The sequence below is a fragment of the Chamaea fasciata genome, unplaced genomic scaffold (genome assembly GCF_029207755.1).
Source record: "Chamaea fasciata isolate MVZ Bird 193981 ecotype frontalis unplaced genomic scaffold, bChaFas1.0.hap1 SCAF_31, whole genome shotgun sequence".
NCBI classification, from domain to species: domain Eukaryota; kingdom Metazoa; phylum Chordata; class Aves; order Passeriformes; family Sylviidae; genus Chamaea; species Chamaea fasciata.
This window is the reverse complement of record NW_027094116.1, coordinates 1,014,333-1,033,986: the sequence shown is the minus strand read 5'-3', so window position 1 is coordinate 1,033,986 and position 19,654 is coordinate 1,014,333. Positions and strand designations below refer to the sequence as shown.

At 46.6% G+C, this 19,654-nt stretch overlaps 1 protein-coding gene across 2 annotated transcripts in view; it reads right to left on the bottom strand.

The window, feature by feature from the left end:
* The window catches only part of ASH1L (ASH1 like histone lysine methyltransferase), a 63,192-nt gene that overhangs the window by 10,246 nt on the left and 33,292 nt on the right, over window positions 1-19,654 (bottom strand). The window contains exons 6-22 of one of the 2 annotated variants that reach the window (XM_066206712.1): window positions 19,013-19,192; window positions 14,244-14,338; window positions 11,667-11,740; window positions 10,047-10,092; window positions 9,706-9,814; window positions 8,533-8,739; window positions 7,492-7,638; window positions 6,159-6,267; window positions 5,835-5,996; window positions 5,511-5,605; window positions 5,097-5,254; window positions 3,866-4,024; window positions 3,395-3,449; window positions 3,168-3,300; window positions 1,793-2,041; window positions 1,305-1,391; window positions 980-1,070 (exon numbers count right to left, since the gene is read on the bottom strand). In XM_066206712.1, coding sequence (XP_066062809.1) covers window positions 980-1,070; window positions 1,305-1,391; window positions 1,793-2,041; window positions 3,168-3,300; window positions 3,395-3,449; window positions 3,866-4,024; window positions 5,097-5,254; window positions 5,511-5,605; window positions 5,835-5,996; window positions 6,159-6,267; window positions 7,492-7,638; window positions 8,533-8,739; window positions 9,706-9,814; window positions 10,047-10,092; window positions 11,667-11,740; window positions 14,244-14,338; window positions 19,013-19,192 — 2,156 coding nt within the window. The remainder of the gene's footprint in view (window positions 1-979; window positions 1,071-1,304; window positions 1,392-1,792; window positions 2,042-3,167; window positions 3,301-3,394; window positions 3,450-3,865; window positions 4,025-5,096; window positions 5,255-5,510; window positions 5,606-5,834; window positions 5,997-6,158; window positions 6,268-7,491; window positions 7,639-8,532; window positions 8,740-9,705; window positions 9,815-10,046; window positions 10,093-11,666; window positions 11,741-14,243; window positions 14,339-19,012; window positions 19,193-19,654) is intronic. The other variant, XM_066206713.1, reaches the window with a different exon arrangement.

Genomic DNA, 19,654 nt, shown 5'->3' with positions numbered 1-19,654 from the left:
TTGGTGCCCAACAGCTGCAGTTTGGGCTCCTTTGTCCCCTGCTGATGGCACATGGAGCTCAGCCACAGAGGGACATTTCTCTCTTTAAAGGGCATTTCTCTAATTAAGGTCTCCAAGATGAGATCAGAGGCACACAAGTAAAATCTAACACACTGTGACAGAAATGATCTCAATGCTCTGAACACCTGGAAGATGCCACAAGCCCCAGATAAAACATCATCCATTTCAACAGAGGATGTAAAAGCCAAGTTCTGATACAGCCCTTGAAGTGAGTTACTCTCCAGCAAAAAAAAGACAAGAGAAACCCTAAAGCTGAACTCTGGACTGAACAGACAATGCAGAGCGACACCCAACAAGGAGGACTGAATGCAAATTCCAGAATCTTGCAGACAGGATAAAGAATATGCTGTTCTTTGACCTTTTTTAATTCCTCATTTTACTGAAGCCTCTCCTACTCCCCTTTAGCAAACTTATCAACTGGTTTCACTCATTCAAGAGCAGTTTCCTAATAACGATAAAGAATTCTTTCTAGCTGTCTGTGTATCTGTAGGATGAAATAAAATAAACAATAATCAGTGAGCTGAATTGTGGCTGTGGCAGCTGCCTTGAAGAGACTCAGGAATTCAGAGCCCAGTCCAGAAGAGATAAGCTATAGGGAACACGTAAGCAATGAGCTGGATGTTTTAATGACCATTCTGCACTAAAATACTGCAGGTCCAACAGCCTTCTTGGCCTTTACTTCTAAATGTTAACTACCAGCAGTTGGCTCAGCATCATCCTCCCCTGGCCAGGACAGCCCTGGCTGTGCTAATTAACATTTCTTCATCAACACCCTGTGAGAACTCTGACTGTGTATCACTCCCAGCATCACAGGGAGAGTTATTTCCACTTGTGAAAAATGAAAGTATTTTTGACAGGGTAATGCCAGAGATCCCTGCACACTGATGGAAACCCCAGCAGGCCCCAGAGCCAGACGTACCTTGGCGCAGCAGCAGATCGTCCCTCAACAGGCAGATGTAATAAACACAGCCAGGCTGGGCATAGTGGGGGCGAGGGATCATGGGAACCTCCTGCAGGGAAAAAGGAAAGGGAATCCCGAGCTGCCCACCATGATCAGTCCAAAACTGGGCTGCCACCCTTTTGGAAATACACAGAGAAAAACTGACCCCTCATGGAAATGAACCTCAATCGAGGAAGCTTCACCAATCCCAAAAGATACAAATTCTAAATTCAAATACAAAAAAAAAAACCCTAAGGAGCTGCAGTAGTTTATAGGAGTAATAGGAAGGAGAGTCTTGATTTACCCTGTTCACAGCTCGAGGTTCACACTGCTCACACAGGTAGTGTTCGACGTCTGAATTCACACCCATGCAGTCACAGTGCTGCCAGACCTGGAAAAACAGGGACAGTCAGGAAGTCCTGGCACAGATTATACTTACAAACTGCATTTTCTCAACAAATATTAAGGAAAGCAAGAAAATAAGCTTCACACAAGAAATTCAAGATTTTCCATGAACTATTTCACACCACATCAGCAGACAGACTAGATCTCCATGCAACAGTAAGTGTAAAAGCCCAAAATTTTTAAATTAATTTCTCTCTCCCGAGGACAGGAGCTGGGACAGTTTCAGCTCCTCTGGTCAATGCAAGTTGCATTGAGGGAATCTCTCCTCTTGTGGAGAGGAAGCAAAAGGTCTGAAGAGTCAATTAAAGCTACCAAGCACACGAGCACTGCTGGTGAAAAGCTCCACTTGCTGCGGAGAAGAGAGCGGGCTCCCTTTGGGCTCCTCACCATGCACTTTTCACACTGGATCATGAGCCCCTCGTCCTTGTAGAGGCCGCAGATGCAGCGGATGACGTCCTCGTCCTTCTCGTGCCCGTTGTCCTTGTCGCACACCGAGGTCTCGCTGCTGTCGGCCTCGCTCGCCGTCTCGCCCACGATCTCGTCGATCTGGGCCGACGCCTCGTGCCGGGCGTTGTAGTAAGCCTTGCGCAGCCGGCACACGTCCCGCCCCGTCGGGGACTTCCTGCCGTAGTATTTCTGCAAAAATAATAAAAAAAAAACCCAAAAGCGTTTTAATTTCCAAGGCCCGACTCCTTGAGCTCCTGTCTGTGCATGCCTGGGAGCACAGATTCTCCCCACAGCTGCAGCCCCAAACCTGGGGGGCACGTCTCCATCTCCCTCCTGACTCAGACCAGCAGGTCCATGGATGTGATGTGGGCAGGGGAGGAACTGAGAGCAGCCCTGGGAGGAGGATTTGGGGTGATGGGTGACCAAAAACTTGATGTGCCCTGGCCATGTGTGTTCCCAGCCCAGAAAACACCTGAGTCCTGGGCCACATCCAAAGGAACATGGGCAGCAGATCAAGGAAAGGGATTCTCCCTCCCCCAGTGCAAGAAGGACATGGAACTGTTGGAGCAAGTCCAGAGGAAGCCATGAAGTTGATGGAGGGACTGGAGCCCCCTTCCCTATGAAGCCAGGCTGGGAGTGCTCAGCCTGGAGGAGAGAAGGTTGTGTGGAGACCTCAGGGGCCCTTGCAGGATCTGAAGGGGCTCCAGGGAAGCTGGAGAGGGACTGTTCATCAGGAACTGGAGTGACAAGACAAGGGGGAATGGGCTCAGACTGAAAAGGAGGAAATTCAGGTGGGATATATGGGAGAAATTGTTCCCTGTGAGGGTGGGGAGGCCCTGGCACACGATGCCCAGAGAAGCTGTGGCTGCCCCTGGATCCCTGGAAGTGTTCCAGGCCAGGCTGGACGGGGCTTGGAGCACCCTGGGATAGTGGGAGGTGCCCCTGCCCATGGCAGGGGTGGAATGGGATGAGCTTTAAGGTCCCTTCCAGCCCAAACCATTATATGATTCTGTTATTTCATGATACCTGATACTGAAAAACAGGGTACCCCTTTCAAAAGGAACAGAAATTTCTGCAGGTTAGCTAAAGCTTTCGGTCAGTTCTTTAGGACACTCAATTCATGAGCGTCCTTGACCTTCTCTCTGACCTAAAGCGGTCAAAGAGTCATGATTTGCTCTCGAGGCCTCATCAGGAATGGATTAGCACAAGTTATCTTCCTCCTGAATAAATTTCTTCTTTTACTCCTGTAAGAGCATTAAAGGAGGGCACCTCCCTGCTGCCAGTGCTGCAGCTTTCTGGCCAAAGAGAGCCTCACCTCTGCGTTCCTGAAGACCTTCAGCATGTCCCCATCAAAAGCTTCCACAGTCTTGTAGTAGCCAGTCAGGATCTGCTTCTCAATCGTGGCAAGGTCCAAGGGGTCAGAGATCTTTTCATAATAGTCTGCATTTCTACAACAGGAATGTTGGCACAGTGTCAGGTTCCCCAGCAACGCTCACTGTGCAAATCCATCAGAGAAAGCAGCTCTGGAAAGGCAGCACTTACTTTTTCTTTGGAGGCAGATTCAGGAGAGGAGCTGCAAGCGCCTGCCTGGAGGAGTCTGCAACAGGAACAGAGCTTAGTGACATCACTGGAGTGAAACTTCCAAAGAAAAGTAACTAAAAACATTCAATCTGGGTTAAAAAAAGGCTTTTCTGTTGTCTGAGCCATGGGGAATTGAAATGCTTCTGCATTTCTAGAGGTTGGTGCCTGTAATTGGAGTACTGGTAACACAAGGACAATTTCTGATTTTTTCTGGAATTTTGAAAAATCAATTTCAAAGGAGAGCAACATGTGCAGATTCTGGTGGTAAAGCAGGGGACTGATGCTAAAGCAAAGTGATTATTGGTAAGGGGAGAAATTAAAAAAAAAATAGGAGTTATTTAACATCCCATGTTTTTCTAGCATTTCCTATTCAGAGAGTCCGTTTCCAGAGGCTGCAAACATGTCCCCGGAGATTTTTTAAAGGGAATCTACCTTCACCTTTGTAGGATATGATGCTGTCACATATCTCCTTGAAGATCTGAGCCAGGCGGGCGGCACGAGCCACCTCGAGGTTCTCCTCAGCCGCGGCCAAGCGCCGCGTCCGCACCGAGCGCGACGTCTGCAGCGCCGAGAACTGGGTCATGAACACATCTGAGACAGGGCAAGACAGAGTTACCTCCACACAAGAAATCCCTTTCTGAACAAGAAATCCGTAAGAGATCAAACCACAGCATCTTCTCTGGGGTAGCAACTCCACCACTGATTATTAAATGAAGATGTTTTCTACACTACTGTAACATCTCCAAGGCTTCAGCTCCACATTCCCACGTCAGTTCTCACCTAAATGTATCAGTTGGTTATTGGAATATTTTATTTCACTGGAGCAAATAAAACATCTCATTGAATTCACCCCAAATACTCACTGTCCAGCTTCTCCTATACCTGCCACTGGGGGCCAAATCCTGTGAGGATGATGATCCCACCAACAGGCTTATTTTTGGAATCGGAGCAGCAAATTTTCCCTAATAGTCATATTTTGCCCCATTCCCACAATGCCAAAAACCTTTGCTCTCTGAAGGCTTGAGAGCTGTGAAACTGTGAGGATAAATGACAATTTTCACAGTCTACACAACTGTTTCTGATGTGGGGATACAGACAGCAGGAAACAGCCCTTCTCTGTTGGGGCCCAACCATGGAAAATCATGGAATTATTGACTGGCTTTGGTAGAAAGGGACCTTAAAGCTCATCCAGTTCTACCCCCTGCCATGGGCAGGGACATCTTCCACTATCCCAGGTTGCTCCAAGCCCTGTCCAACCAGGTCTTGGACACTTCCAGGGATCCAGCCACAGTTTCTCTGGGCACCCTGTGCCAGGCCTTCCCCACCCTGACAGGGTAGAATTTCTTTCCAATATAGGAGAATATCCTACAATCACTGAGGTTGGAAAACACCTCCAAGATCACAGAGTCCAACCTGTGACTGATCATCACCTTGCAAACCAGATCACAGCACCAAGTGCCACGACGTTAAATGCCATTCTCCTCCTCCTCTGACAAACCACTCTCGTTGAAACACTGCACGTGACAACTTCTCGCAGGACTCGAGTGACCCCTGGGAGCTTTTACCTGTGCAGCAGTCCTTACAAAAGCTGTATGGATCTCACTGGAACGCCACACTGGATTCACAGAGTTTAACTCTCCGTGTCCCACATGAGCACCCTCACCTGATTTGATGTTGCCGTCATCCCGGCAGATCCCGTTCCAGCGGGTGTACAGCGACGAGCTGTGCATGCTGTCACTGACGTGCTTCACTTCCTCCTGCTTCTGCCGGATCTTCTCCCAGTTCCGTACCAAGAACACGTGGTGTTTTAGCACAAAATTCCTGCCGAAATTAGGAAGCTGTTCAAGAATCTCTTTTTACTGGGAAATTAATTCTTTAACACGGGGAAAAAGCTTGATGTTCAGAGGTGTACCCTGTGCTTTCTCTCCTCAGTGGAGAGGAATTCCAGACTGGCTGGTAAAGGAGAACTAAAAGTTGCATCCTCAGAAATTTCAGGATGTCCCATCTTACAGAAAACAACATCAATATTGCACAGCACTCCATTTCTGAGGCAAATCCCCCTGAAATCAGCCCTTACCTTTCCCTGTTAGACATGGGCTTCATCTGCAGCTGAGGTGTCAGCCTGGTTGGGGTGTTCACACTTTCACTGGGTTCCTCAGGGATGTGGCCCCTCTGGAAAACAGATTGTTCTGATAGACAGGAAAAACTGTGCCAAGAACTCAGCAAAGCAGCCAAAGCAGTCCCCGAGACAGAACCTGCAGCATTACTCTACCGTATTTCTGTTTCAAGTTTGGGTTTCTGTTTCAAGTTTAAAATTTACGAAAGCACCAGTTTTTGGTCTGGTGGCATAGACTGATTTCCCATGAACCTGACCCACCCAAACCCTGTCTTTCCTACTTACTCTCTTCTTTAGTTTGTGCTTTGACTTCCTCTTCTCTTTCGACCGCCCAGGTCTTCTGTGGGTGCTCACAGGCTGGTTGCTTTTGCTTGAGAGTCCATTCATGCGTTGACTTTTACCTCCAATTATTCCTCTGCATTTGTCAAAGCCACATTTGCAGAGTTGCTTTGATAAAAAAAAAAATTCCAATAAACCTCCAACATTTAGATTCTCTCTCAATATTAAAACTAACATTTTCTGCCTAATACAACACGACAGGTTTCGTTAATTTTTACGCTTTACAGAACTGTTAGGCCTCAGTGAGATTTTTCAAGGTGGGGTTTTTACCTGTTTTTCAACATTAAATGAGTGGAAGTTGTAGTCATAGGTGAGCTCAGTCCCAGCAGGCATGTCCTTGAGCGCATACAGCCCGATCCGATACACACCATTCACAGACCTGCGGGGAAAATACCATCAAATACCCCAAAAATTAAACATAAAATCATCTTTGTGCACAGAGTGGCAGTGATAGAGACAGGCAGCAACACCTCTGCTGTGCCCTGGGTTATGCTTGTGCAGAACTTCTATTCATCTCTGACAATAAACTTTGAAGGCTAAAAAGTGAACACCACATTTACAGAGAGTAGGATGTGCCAGAGCCTCCTCACCCTCAGAGGGAACAATTCCTTCCCAATATCCCATGTATCCCTGCCCCCTGGCAGTGGGAAGACATTGCCCCTTGTCCTGTCACTCCAGGCCCTTGTAAATAGTCTCTCTCTCATCTTTCCTGCAGCTCCTTCAGGTACTAGAAAGACATAATTAGGTCACTTGGAGCTCTTCTTTTCCAGGCTGAGCAATCCCAATTCTCTCAGCCTTTCCTCACAGCAGAGCTGCTCCTTCTCTTTAACTATTTGGTGCCTCGTCCAAACCCACTCCAACAGCTCCAGGTCCTTCCTGTGCTGGGACCCCAGACTGGAGGCAGCTCTGCAGAAGGGGTCTCACCTGGGCAGGGCAGAGAGGTAGAATCCTCTTCCTCTGTCTCTTTAATTCTTTTGTGTTGGATTTTCAAATTTAAAACTTTACTATCACCTAAATCTAGAATTATCTGAGAACCACGAGCTACTCTGATGTACCGTCCCCACAGTGACTCCATTTCCACCATCTGCCATTCCCCTGCAAATCACTCACTACAAATCCCTCTGCACTACATCCTCCCAGTCTGGCTCTCACAAAGTGCTCGGATGACACAGGGGCTGCTGGAATCTGATGATTTCCCTCTTTCCCTGCTTTAAAAAAAACATCTGAATTGTCAAAAAGAAAGGGTATATATACAGATAGATGATTTTAGAGCATTACCCAAGCTTCAACTTCTGCAGAGGTCAGGAGTGTGAAAACCAGCAATACTGGGAGGGAAACAGCCCAGTGTAACCAGTAATGCTGGGAGGGAAATGTCCCAGTGTGACAATGAGGAGTGATGGATCTGCCAGCAAAAACTTGCATCCTGTCTCCAAAGCATCCAGCACTCACCAACACTACACGACTGCTCCTGAGCAATGTGAGCACCATGTAAGGATTATTTACAGCTTGATTCCCCTCCTTATTTTTAGATCTGACTCCCTCAGATGAACTGGTTCTCTCTTTCTCTCTGGGTACACCAGAGAGCAGAATCCCCCCTCCTCACCATTTCTGCATCTCACAGTTGGGGTTGCAGCTGTGGTTGATGAAGCGAGCCTCGTTGCCCATGCGGTAGCTGTCGATGACCATGCCACTGTCCAGGTTCAGGCAGTAATGGTCACTGTGGTTGTGGTACTGCTCAATCATCCGGTTCCTGTGGAGCAACACAGCGACAGCCTTGTCAGTCTGCTCGTTCCATGCAGCACACAGGCAGTGACACAGTAAGAGCACGTCTCAGAGGGTTTTGAAGAAAAAGCAATGACAATCTTTTCTATTTTACAGAACCGTACACCTAGAGATGGAGGAAAACCATTCTTGTACCTATTTTTATAAGTCAAGGCCACTGACAGAGCTTGGGTTAGAATTTAGAAATTTGCTCTTCTGGAATGCTCCCTTTTGGGTTCTGCAGATTATTTGTACACATTTCATGTTGGAAACCTGTGTATGGAAGAGAAAATGCAAGCATACATTCCTTGGGGTGTCTGTGTATGCACATGTACAACTACCAGCTTTCTTCTGGGGAATGGGCAGGTTCCGGAATCACATCCATGGATCACAAGAGCACAGGGACAGGAGTCAAGTGTTAATGCTTATCTCTATATGAGGAGAATGCAGCTGCCTTCTGGTGAAGCTCTGAGAACAGCAGTCCCTTCAAATATCCCACGATGCCATGGAGTTAACAAGACAATTTCTTTCTTTCAATGGTTATCAATGCTTCCATGTGTTCTTTTTCCTTCATATCTTTCTGCAGCCCCTTCCAGGCCCACAGTTCTACCTGGAGCAGCCCAAATCCTGCCGAGTTCTCATTTCACATTCAGTAACTTTCAGCATTTTGCATTTACAGGGCAGATGAGGCAGATTATACATTTCAAACATTAACCACCCCTCTCTACTGGACTTGGTTAACCAAAAACCCCAGAATTCTAAGCCTTCCCTTTCCCCCTCATCCTCCCCTTTGTTCCAGCCTGACGATATCCCAACCACGACCACAGGCGCTAAAAATCATTTATGAGCCTTCCATGCTAAAGCAGCAAATGAATATTTCTACCTGAATTCTTGCTCACTAACAACTTCTCCCAGATATTCAATGATAAACTGTCCTGCTTTCAGGGGTTCTTTGGTACGGATACCCCATCCTTTCTCCTCGGCCCGGAACCTCTCCAGGCACTGCACCCACTCGTGCCTCTGGATGCGCTGGTTGCAGCACTGCTCCCCACAGGGACAGGTGTTGGGGGAGCACTCTGCAAAGATCATCCTAAAAGAGACAACAGAGAAGGTAAAGGGAGGGGAAGAGCGTCCTTTGGGATCTGTCATGCAAGGAAAATCAATCATAAATCAATATATGAAAACTGGATAGAAATATATAAATCATCACATAATATTACTTACAGTAATAAATCAATATAAAACCAATTTATAAATCAATATAAAAATCAACATTATATATATAATGTATTTATGGTTGAATAATAAATCAATACATAAAGAAATAAATCAATAATAACTAATTAAACAAAACAGAAGTTACTCAATAACTAAAATGCTTCTTGTTTTCAAGGTGTAATTCACACAGTGACTCCCTGCCTGGCTCTCTCTGCTATTCCAAGGGCAAAATGGAGACTTTAATGGGATCTTCCCCTGGAGAAAGGGGTAGGGCAGTGCTGAGGAATCACCTGGTGCAGGTGCAGCTCCTGCAGGTTGTGCCTGGGGAGGGGGAATGGCCGGAGCCCCCGGCAGGGGCCGGACCTGGCACTGACCCTTTGCCTGCCCAAGGCCAAGAGGCCACTGAGCCCCCAGAGCATCGGGCACAGCCCAGGGGGACACGGGCCCAGGGGGGACACGGGCCCAGGGAGGGGACACAGGCCCAGGAGGGGACAGGGGCCTGGGTCCCTCCCCAGGGCCAGCAGCTGCAGCTGTTCCTGTGGCTGCTCCACCATCCAAGGGCTGGAAGGAGCCAGAGCCTGGGGCTGAGCTGGGAGGGAACTGGTCTGACTGGGAGCAGCTGGGAGGGTGGGGGGTCCAGCAGGGCCCTACTGGGTCACTGTGAAGGGGCCTCAGTCCCAGCAGTGACAATCTGGGGTGACACTGGGATCCCAGAGCATGTCCAGAGAGCCAGGTCAGGAATTTCCCCCCTGTGATGATGCCTTTGTTGCGGGAGTGCATCCAGCACAACTCTTTTCCTAGGAGCTGATGAACTGATAAGAAATAACCCATTGCTAACCTGTTCAGACAATCCTCCACACAGCCCTTCCCACTGTCATCCTCTGGTTTCTTACAATTGCAGGTGGTGGCCTCATAGCCAGAGAGAGGTTTGACATCCACATAGACATCTGGAGGAAAAAAAAAAAAAAAAAAAAGAAAAAACAAACCCAAATAGGGAAAAGAATTCTTTGCAGGTGAAAAAAAAAACCAGAACTATTTATCTACAGTATTTTCATTTCAATCAGTAAAGTAAAAAAAGCAGGTGGAAGAATCTTTGGCAGGACAAAGAGCAGGACAGAAAGGAGGGTGTCACATGAAAACTCCACAGTTATCACAGTTTAGTAATAAGATTTCACTTACTGGAACGGATTTTTTTATAAAGTGGGACATCTGGCTTTTTATACAGCTAAAAGGAAGAGAAAGAAAATTTTAATACATTGCATAAGTGCATCTGTTATTCAAAAAGATCAGGGAAATTATGTTCTGCACATAGGGAACTGTTCTGTAATCATTACTAGAAATCTGTGTTCTCTTCTCTAGGCTCAGACTGCATTAACAAAGAGGTCACAAAAAGGACCTGAATAAGTAGAATTTGGGCTTAGTGAGACAGTGGAGCAGTTTGTTGACCACATCATTTATTCTGTCTGCCCAGAGCAAACAGCTGTCCCGAGGACAGCCTCCTCTGAACAGGGCTTAGAAGAAGAGGAATTATTTATACCTACTTTGGAGAAACCATCTTTGGTGGAATCACCATGTGCCAATGCTTAAAAAAGTGAAAACAAAAAATCAAGGTGCTGATTTATCAAAGTAACTCAATGATCTTAAGGGGTTTTTTTTTCCAATCTAAAGGATTCTGGGATTCTTTAAGAACTGTGAGTACAGGTGGGAGCCACGAGAAATGCAGATTCATCTTCTCTGCAGAGGAGCTTCCTCTGCAGATGGAGATGACTGGAAGGGAAAGAGAAGCTTACACCACAATTCATAATTTCATATATATTCCAGCCTTTCAAACAAGATTTAAGGAATAATTTCCAATTATTCACTATTTCACACAGATTTCCTGCACTAAGAGCCTTCCCTCAGTGACCCTTGCGGCCCACAGGAACAACCCAGATATCTCCACACCCCTGTACAGAGAAACTCCTCTGCAAGGGCCTCCAATATTCCAGGGAGAGCTGGAAAATGTCAGGGAAACAGATTCCATGTATTTCCTACTTATAAAATACTGAACAGATGAGACAGGCCATGGTCAGTACACAATTACAAGAAAGTGTCCTCGGCAGAAATGTCCCCAATGCTCCTGACTTGAGGATCAGATTCCAGGGGTATTGGAGTGCAGCTGGAGCCACAGCACCTGGGAATGTGTCCTGCTCATTTACATGCTCAAGTTACACGTCTGAGAGCACTTTCTCACCACAGAGCTGAGGGCAGATTCTCCCATCAGCCTTAAATCCTGTGGTAAATCACTTGGTGGAAACATCTCAGGGGGAAAAAAGAAATCCTATTTTTAAGCTTGCACATATTTAAAGCTCTTTAAAAAGAACAAGACTGTTAAACAGTTTCTCTTCTTTCCTCAGTACGAAAATTTCAGCTTGCAAGTGAAAAATAAATTCCACTCTGCTGGGATCGATCCAAGAAAAATAAGGCCTGAAATTTCTCAGTGCTGCTGGCAGTACATCCGAATTCTCCCGAGGCGTGTCTGAAACCAGCTCCCCACACAGAGCAGCACTGCCAAAATAAAAGTCTGCAGCCAAATTAATGACTTTTGTTGGAGCAGAAACTCGCAGGGTTGTTATTTTGCAGGAGATGGAATAATGGGAATTTTCAACATTAAATACATATGCAAATCCCTTCTCTCCTCACACAGCAGCAGCAACAAGAAATCCCCCCCAGCTGGGATGTGTGAACACGGCTCTCTCTGAGCGCTGCTGTTTCCTTCTGATCCCAATCTTGGCAACCCCGTGACTTCTTATCTCCTACCTGGTTGTGTTTCCACTGCCAGAGGATGTCGTAAGGCAGCTGGAAGTCGATTCTCTTTTGTCTGAGGTACTTCCCTGAAACAAAAAGGTTTTTAAGTGGCACGAACAGAGAGAATGGGAGCTGCTCCCAGGCACCCGGCAAGGCTTTGACAGGGGCTCTCAGGGCTGGAGAGCAGAAAGGAGAGGGGCAGAACCCTCTGAGAACGTTCTGATATCAGGGCAGGCTCGGGAAGAGCCCCCAGGACACAGCCGCTCTCCTGTCTCGATCAGGAGGGGCCTCCATGGAGAGTGAGGGACGGGAAGCAGCTGGGACAGACCCCACCACAGCCAACCCTGGACAGGACTGAGCACAACCCTGTGAGGGCACCACAGCCAACACCTGAAAGAACTGACCACACCTGGAAGGACTGACCATAACACTGGACAGGACTGACCACAGCATCTGAAACAACTGACCACAACACTTATCAGGACTGACCACAGCCCTGTCCTCGAAGCTGACACGTTCTCCTGAGTTTTCCTGTGCACAGTCCAACACTTTAACACCCGGGACAAGACCTGCACTGCCCATGCAGGCTGGTAAATCACAATATTGTACTCAAAGAAATCAAATCAGTTTTGAAAATAATCTCCCAGCCTTTTCCCGTGACCTTTACCAGAAGAGATTTAAGAATGAATTCAGACTTGGCAAACACATTCCTAGATTTTTTGGAAAGGCTTCAAGGGGAGCTGTATTTTCAGCAATAACTGGAACTCGTTTTAGACAGGAGTTCCTGCTTTCACTGCAGATTTTGGCTCTTTTCTATCGTTCCTTGTCACCCCTAAAGGACACAGACCCATTACATCATTCACACCAGACCCGAGGGCTGACACTGGTTAGTTCTAGCCAAGATTCAACATTCTCTGATCATTTTGCTGGAATCCTGTGTCACTAAACTGCAGGGAGCAGAGTGCCTGGGATGGGGTGTCAGGCCCAGGCCTGATTCTTTTCCCCCCAACTTTTCTAACTGTTAACAAGTGCCTTTATATTCCTCCAGCAATGCTCTGTGTGTTCATATAAATTCACACGCATACCCTCACCACTGGAAAATAAAAATGCTAATGTTTTCCTTACAATTTACCCCTAAATTACTTTCCATTTTCAATGCCTTATTCACCCCTAGCAGGTTCCAGGAAAGAGCTAAATCTGCCAGGAATTTGCTTTCACTTCTATGACCTCAGCAGGCCAAACAAAAAGCTCTTTCAGGTGCCCTGGCGCCGGGCCTCCAGCGCAGGGAAGGTCCCTCCAGCCCTCCTCGAGTGGGCACCAGTGCAGTCCCCTGGCAGAACCCCAGTCCTGGTCACTGCTCTGGGGTTAAACCATCCCTAGGCACCCCTGGAGCCACGGGAGCAGCTGCAGGGCAGGACCAACACTGTCGGTTGGGAACCTGGTGAACCTGGTTTTATGATCCCGTTTAAAACAGGAGCTGAGCATGGGAACGTTTCGAAGAATTTAAATTTTCACCCTCAGCTCTGAAACCTGTCTTGTGGCTCCTGACTCACACAGATCTGTCCAGCTGTTCTGCCTTGCTGGGCAGTTGTGCAGGGAGCCAAAGAGTTCAGTTACAGAAGACAAAGCAGTGACAGCAAGTGTTTGATGGGACAAAGATTGCTGCTGAACAACGCGGAACTCCCCAAACCCGCTGCTGGGCGTGACAGGACTTGCAGCAAGGAATCACAGCACTTCAAAAGCTGAAACAATTACCTGAGAATCAGGAAATTACTCAATCTTGGTTTAACCCGGGATGTGGTATGAGCTGCAGACAGTGGGAGCTCTGGATCATCCCCCCCAGCCCAGTCCCTGGGAGCAGCATCCTGAGCTCCATCCCCTCTGAGGGCCTGGGACAGACTTGGGTTATGGCTTCTTTCCACAGGCACTTCCCTGGAAGTGTTCAAGGCCAGGAATGGGCTTTGGAGTAACCAGGGCTATGGAATCCCATGGAACAGGGTGGAACAAGATGCCCTGAAAGGTCCTTTCCCACCCAAACCATTCCATAATTCTGTGATTCTCTGAAATCCTAAGTCCCATTTTTTTTTTCCTACCTGAGACCTAAAAATGTGGATAAAGTAAAAAACAAAGATATAACAGCAAAGCTTTTAATTCTTCCACCCTTTTATCCCTGTGTAAAGACAGACACCATTAAGTGCATGGGGACATAGGGGAATTTATAATTCCACGCTCAGCATTTGGGATTTAACAAATGGTCCTAATTGCCTGTGGCTATTGTGCTGTAATTTTACTTTGAGGTGGAGACTATTGCCCTGCATTTCATCCAAGGACTATCACAGTTAAAGCAGGTTTTCAACTAGAATTGTATTTTCTGACACATAAAAATAATCAAGAACAATGTTTTAAGCTAAAAAAAAAGCCTCTTGAGTCAAACTGGGGAACACAGAGGGATGAGTTGGCAAAGTTCACGTGCCAAAAGCCACGAGTGACCTGGCAAGGGATAAAAACCAGAGAAAAGCAGAAGCTGTGCAGGCCCCCCCCAGTGCCACATTTGTCTCCCAACAATGAAAACACAGGTGAGGTACCCACCGACGTGGATAGGGGCTGGAAACAGCCCGTGCTCGTGCTCCCCTGGGGTGTATTCCAGCTTCTCCTTCTTCAGCTGGATCAGGCGGCTCTTGGGGCTGTGGAAGACAGGGACAGAACCAAAACATCACAATGGGGAACATCTGTCACTCACACGAAACGCATTTTCTGTTTCAGTTAAGGCACAAAGGTCTGGAGCATCAGGCAAGACAGTAAGAACAGAAATGGCCAAAGAACTGCTCTCCAGGTTGCCTGTAGGAGGCTGATGCCAGCCCTCCACAATGGATTTTTTTCTCCATAAATGCTGTTAAGGCAACACCCAATGGGACAACATTGACTTTAAATGCCCAGCATGTGATATAAAAGTAATAACTAAAACTACACAAATAAAAGACGACGGGCAGATCGTATCTGGTGGTTTTGCTGAGGAATTTGACACGTGACACATGTACAGCCCTGCTCTCCCATTTCCTTAAGAGCAAACATTCGTGTGCTGCCCTTTAGAAGGTTGTTTATCAGGAAAGGCAGAGAAAGAACAGAAATCAGAGCTAAAAAAGCAATGAGACACCCCTTTGCAGAAAGAAAAATCGGAGTATGAACTCAGAATGTATGGGTCAGGCAGGTGACAGCTCTGTTGTCTGGTGTTTATAAACATCTCCCCCTGGACAACAACAAACCTTGGAAAACAAAATCTGATATGGTTATATTTAGAACTGCAATCCTGCAACATTCAAGGAGATTTCTAAATGTTAAATATACCAAAGATTAAATGATATTGAAGTCTGTTGAAGTTTACTGAAGCTTTTTAAGGGCTCTATTTTAATAACTGGACAAATAACAGAAAGATGGCTCAATAAAAAAATGTGATATTATTGTTTAATTGGTGACAGGAAAATGAAAGTTAAAAACAAATTTTGAGATATAGCTATCAACTAGAAATACTTGGGAAAAAATTCTTCCCTGTGAGGGTGGTGAGACCCTGGCACAGAGTCCCCAGAGCAGCTGTGGCTGCCCCTGGATGTGATTAAAGCCAGGCTGGATGGCGCTTGGAGCAACCTGGGATAGTGGAAGGTGTCCCTGCCCATGGCAGAAGATGGACCAAGATGAGTTTTAAGGTTCCTTCCAACCCAAACCATTCCATGATTCTGTGATTCCAAGCAAGCCAGTTAGATCTGTGTGAGATCTCACCAATAATCAGGGAAAAGACAACTTCCACCAGCCCAGGTGGGCACTTACCACAGGGAGCTGGGGCAGGACATTCCTGAGCATCTGACAGACTGAAACACAAGCCTGGCTACACAAAAGGTTGGACTTGATGACTGGAGGTTTCCTCTAACCTTAAAGGCTCTTTGATTCTACAAGAAACACTTCCCACTCTATAATCCATTGCCCAAAGCTGTTTGGTTTCGTTTCTTTAGGGATGAATTTATAATTTCCATTTTGGGGCACTCCCCACGAAGAGAACTGAACTGGCCTCTCTGTGCAGGCTTCCAGTAACAGGGCAATGGCCAAATGACATTTTTGTAGATGAGCACATTTTGTACTACTCTGCAGGGGCTGAAGACCAGGTTTAGTCTCAAAATGTCAGTCTCGAGTCACAGGCAAACTAAGGGAACAAAGACCAGACCCACAGTTGTCTTCCCTGTAGCTTCACTTCTCTTCAACACTCTCCTTCCTTTTTTTCTGTTCCATTTGTGTTCCTCCTCTCCAGCTTCCAGCGTCTTTACGCTCTTATCATGTTGGCTGGGATTACTTCTCTGTGGAATTACATTTTTGATGTGCGGAGCCCCATTTTTCCTCAGACCACAGTCTGATGACCATTTTAAGTGGGGATAAGCTAGCTTTGATGCTGATCTGACCATTGGTCTGACTGCAGGGTTAACTGCTCCAGGAAGCCTCCAATGGAAGGCTGGATTCCATCCAACCATAATTCCACCTCGACATCAGGATGGGCCAAAGGAAGGGACAGCACAAGAACAGGAATTTGCCACAGAGGTGAGGAGAAAGCGCAGTTGATTCTTTTGGTGCAACATCAGCTTGTGCCAACATCAGGCACCTGCTCAAGTGTCAAAATAATGCATTTCTGTAAACACTCTACAACATTTAAATTAATTGCTAATTTACCAATTATGAAATTTTTTTGTGAACTGGACTTTCAGTTCATTCCTCTAAGAAAGCCACTGCTGGATACAGAGAACAACTCCTGCACAAAATCTTCCCTTGTTTCCAAAGCCGCAACCTTGTGCCGCCACAGAGTGAATATCTCTCCAGCACCAGGTCCGTGGAACTCCCAGAGGGAGCCAAGGACTGGGAACACTCCTGTGAAGGCTACAGCCATGCTGCCTACAAAATTACAGTCGGAAAGGAGGTAGAACTGAGACTCAGGAGCCATTTCTTTTATCCTTAGTTCATTTGCAACTTATCAAAATCTGAGCTTTCTTCACTTGTATTTTAACAAGGTCTTCAGATGGAGCAGAGCTGGAGTGAACTCCTGCTGAGGCAAACTGTACCTGGCTGCAGAGAAATGAGGTACTTTTAAAATACCTTCTTAAAATCAACTCTTGAAATCTCTTTTAACAGTCCACCAACACTGGCCAGGCCAGGCCAGGCCTTTCCTGTGCTGTGGCTGAGCAGCTGGATGTGACTGATGCAGGGACAGGCTGTGACTTGTGCAAATCTCAGTGCAACCTTCACTGCTTCACACGTCCTCGTGACATTTAGGAATTATTTAGGAAGGATGAGACAGAGTAGGAAAACAGTGTTTAAAGCAGAATGTCTGCACTGCAAAATGTGAACATTGCAAAAAATTACAGAAAACCAGTGAGTACAACCCCCTAATGGAATAGAGTGAGAATGGGGACAGGGACCAACACTCACGGTGACAGCACTAGAGGGTGCCCCACGATCACAGAGCTGCCTTTTCCTTCTCCACTCAGATCAGGTTTTCAAACTCCTCCAGCAGGAAGTTACGTAAGTAATGGGATAATAACATGAAGTTCTGCTCTCCTCTTACTCTGTTTCCAAATATCCAACCATATGTCTGACCACGCAGTAGAATGCGAACAGCACATCAAACCAGCTAAAAATCTAATTACCAAAAAGTGACTCTTCTGTGGATTTAGTCTGCTGAACCAATTTGGTAAAGAAGTGACCCAGTGCCAGCAGGATGGAATGGTGGGATCAGCCCTTCAGGCTGCAAAGGAGATGGCCACAGATCTGTCCTTGCCCAGCTATGCAGGTCCATGCCCTGCTTCAGTATCAGTGTGCAAACAGTGCACAGGCAGCTCACGTGGTGGAGGCAGAACTTCCTTGGAAGGGTGAAGTTCCTCAGTGTCCATAAGCAGCTCATCCCAAACCCCAGTATCAAAGCAGGGAAGAACCCAACATGTGGAGCAACAGGCAAAGGGAAGACAAACCAGCGCTCTGTAAGTGATTTGCAACTTCTCCCTCGGGAGCAGTGGAGGAGCAGCTCCAATCTCTGCTCTGTGTGAGTAGGGACAGCACCTGAGGGAACAGCTGGAGCTGTGCCAGGGCAGGTTTAGGTTGGATATCAGGAAAAGGTCCTTCCCCCTGGGCCCTGCCCAGGCTCTCCAGGAAATGGGCATAGCTCCAAGGATGCCAGAGCACCGGGAGCCCTTGGAGAACACTCTCGGGCACTGGGTGGGATTGCTGGGGCTGTGCATGGCCAGGAGTTGGACTCCATGATCTTTGTGAGTCCCTTCCAACTTAGAACACTCAAAGTTCCAAATATTTAGACTAAAGGAAAGGAGAAGACTCTCTCAGCTCCTCTCCTAAGGCAACAGACAGAACGGTGAGATTTGAACACTGTGTGCTGTGTACAGCAGTGACAGACCATCCAAGTGCTAAAGTTTCAGCACATCTCTTTAAAACAGATAAAACTCAAGTGGCCTCACTTCGGTCACACTGAGATCTTTGTTTCTTCCTTAGAGTCTTGAGCCTTTCACTGATTCCTTCACTCTACAACGGAGAGAGCTTACAGCAGGAGCAGGTGATAAACTGTACCAGCAGTTTCCCAGTGGTCTCTGTAACATTTTAAAGTGGTCTATGACATAGTGAGAAGGTGCCACATTTTCTCTCTTTTCAATCTGTCAGATCATACTGGAACGGAAGCATGAATTCCTTACTTCAACTCATTTGTTCAGATGGCGTTAGAAAACATTTGTGACTACAAAGGAGAGGGAAACAGGGAGGTGTCCACATTCTAGCGGACACCAGGTTGCAAACCAACCAGAGGGAAAAAAAGAGAAACGCTGGATTTTTTTACTCTAAACATCTCAGAGAAAATAGAGATGAACTTCACTGAACTGTGAAATGAACTGGGTGCATATCTGAAATTCTTTCACACAGAAGATGACCAGTTGTCATCATTCAGCCAATGAAAATAGGAACCTAATGACCCCTTCTCTGCAGACACTGTGCTCAGCTCCTGCTCAGAACCTGCACACATCCAGCTCTCCCAGCACCTGGATTGCCAGGAACATTAAGACTCTTGAATAAATCTCTTACCTTTTTCAAAGCTGATAATCAGAAACACTTTCAGACTGCTCGAGGCTGCTTTCTGACTGGGGTTCCATTTTACATCCTCACTGGGTCAGGTTCTGACAATTATCATGCATGTGATTTTCCACAGCCTTCAATTAAGTTGATGGCTTTATTTCACCTACTCAAGAGTGGCAGCTCTTTTATGGTTCTAGGTGAAAGCAGAGTTTCCCCTGGACTACCAGGGAGCAGTTTTGCTCTGTTTTACTTACTCTGTAGTTTTGTACACATCAGAGTAGAGCCCAGCCTTCTGGTACTTCTTCTTTGGGGGTCGAGGGGCTTTCTTCTCACGCTGGGTTAGAGGAGGCAAAGGCTGCTCAGGGGTTTCAGACTCAGGTGGTTTCCCAAGGGCCTCATGTGGACTGGGAGGTTCAGCTACTGTCTCAGAGAAACTGGAAGAAAAAGTAAGAGATAAAAAATCATCTTCCCATCAAGATCATCTTACAATATTTCATTATTCCTCTCTTCAATCTGGCCAGCAGAAAAAGCCCATGTTTCTGAATTTCTGGGTGTCTCGACTACTTAAAAAAATGCAACTCAACCACCATGATCAAGTGGGGGTTAAGCATAATCATAAGGAAAGTATTTTTTTTTTGGTGACATTATTATTACAAAAAGAATGTTGTTTGTACTGCTAATGTTTATCCCTTGGAGCCTCAGCTGAGTAATTCAGAAGGCAGCTCTTGCTCTCTCTTTTGCACTCTAAAACCAGCACGTGGTAACCCTTTCCTCAGCCTTCAGGAGAGCCACAGAGCAGCCCCTGAACATGTGGTGCCACCAGCACCCTCACAGCACCCATTTCTGGAAAGGAGAACTTCTGACACAGTTTGATCTGCTTATTGATGACTTTGGGG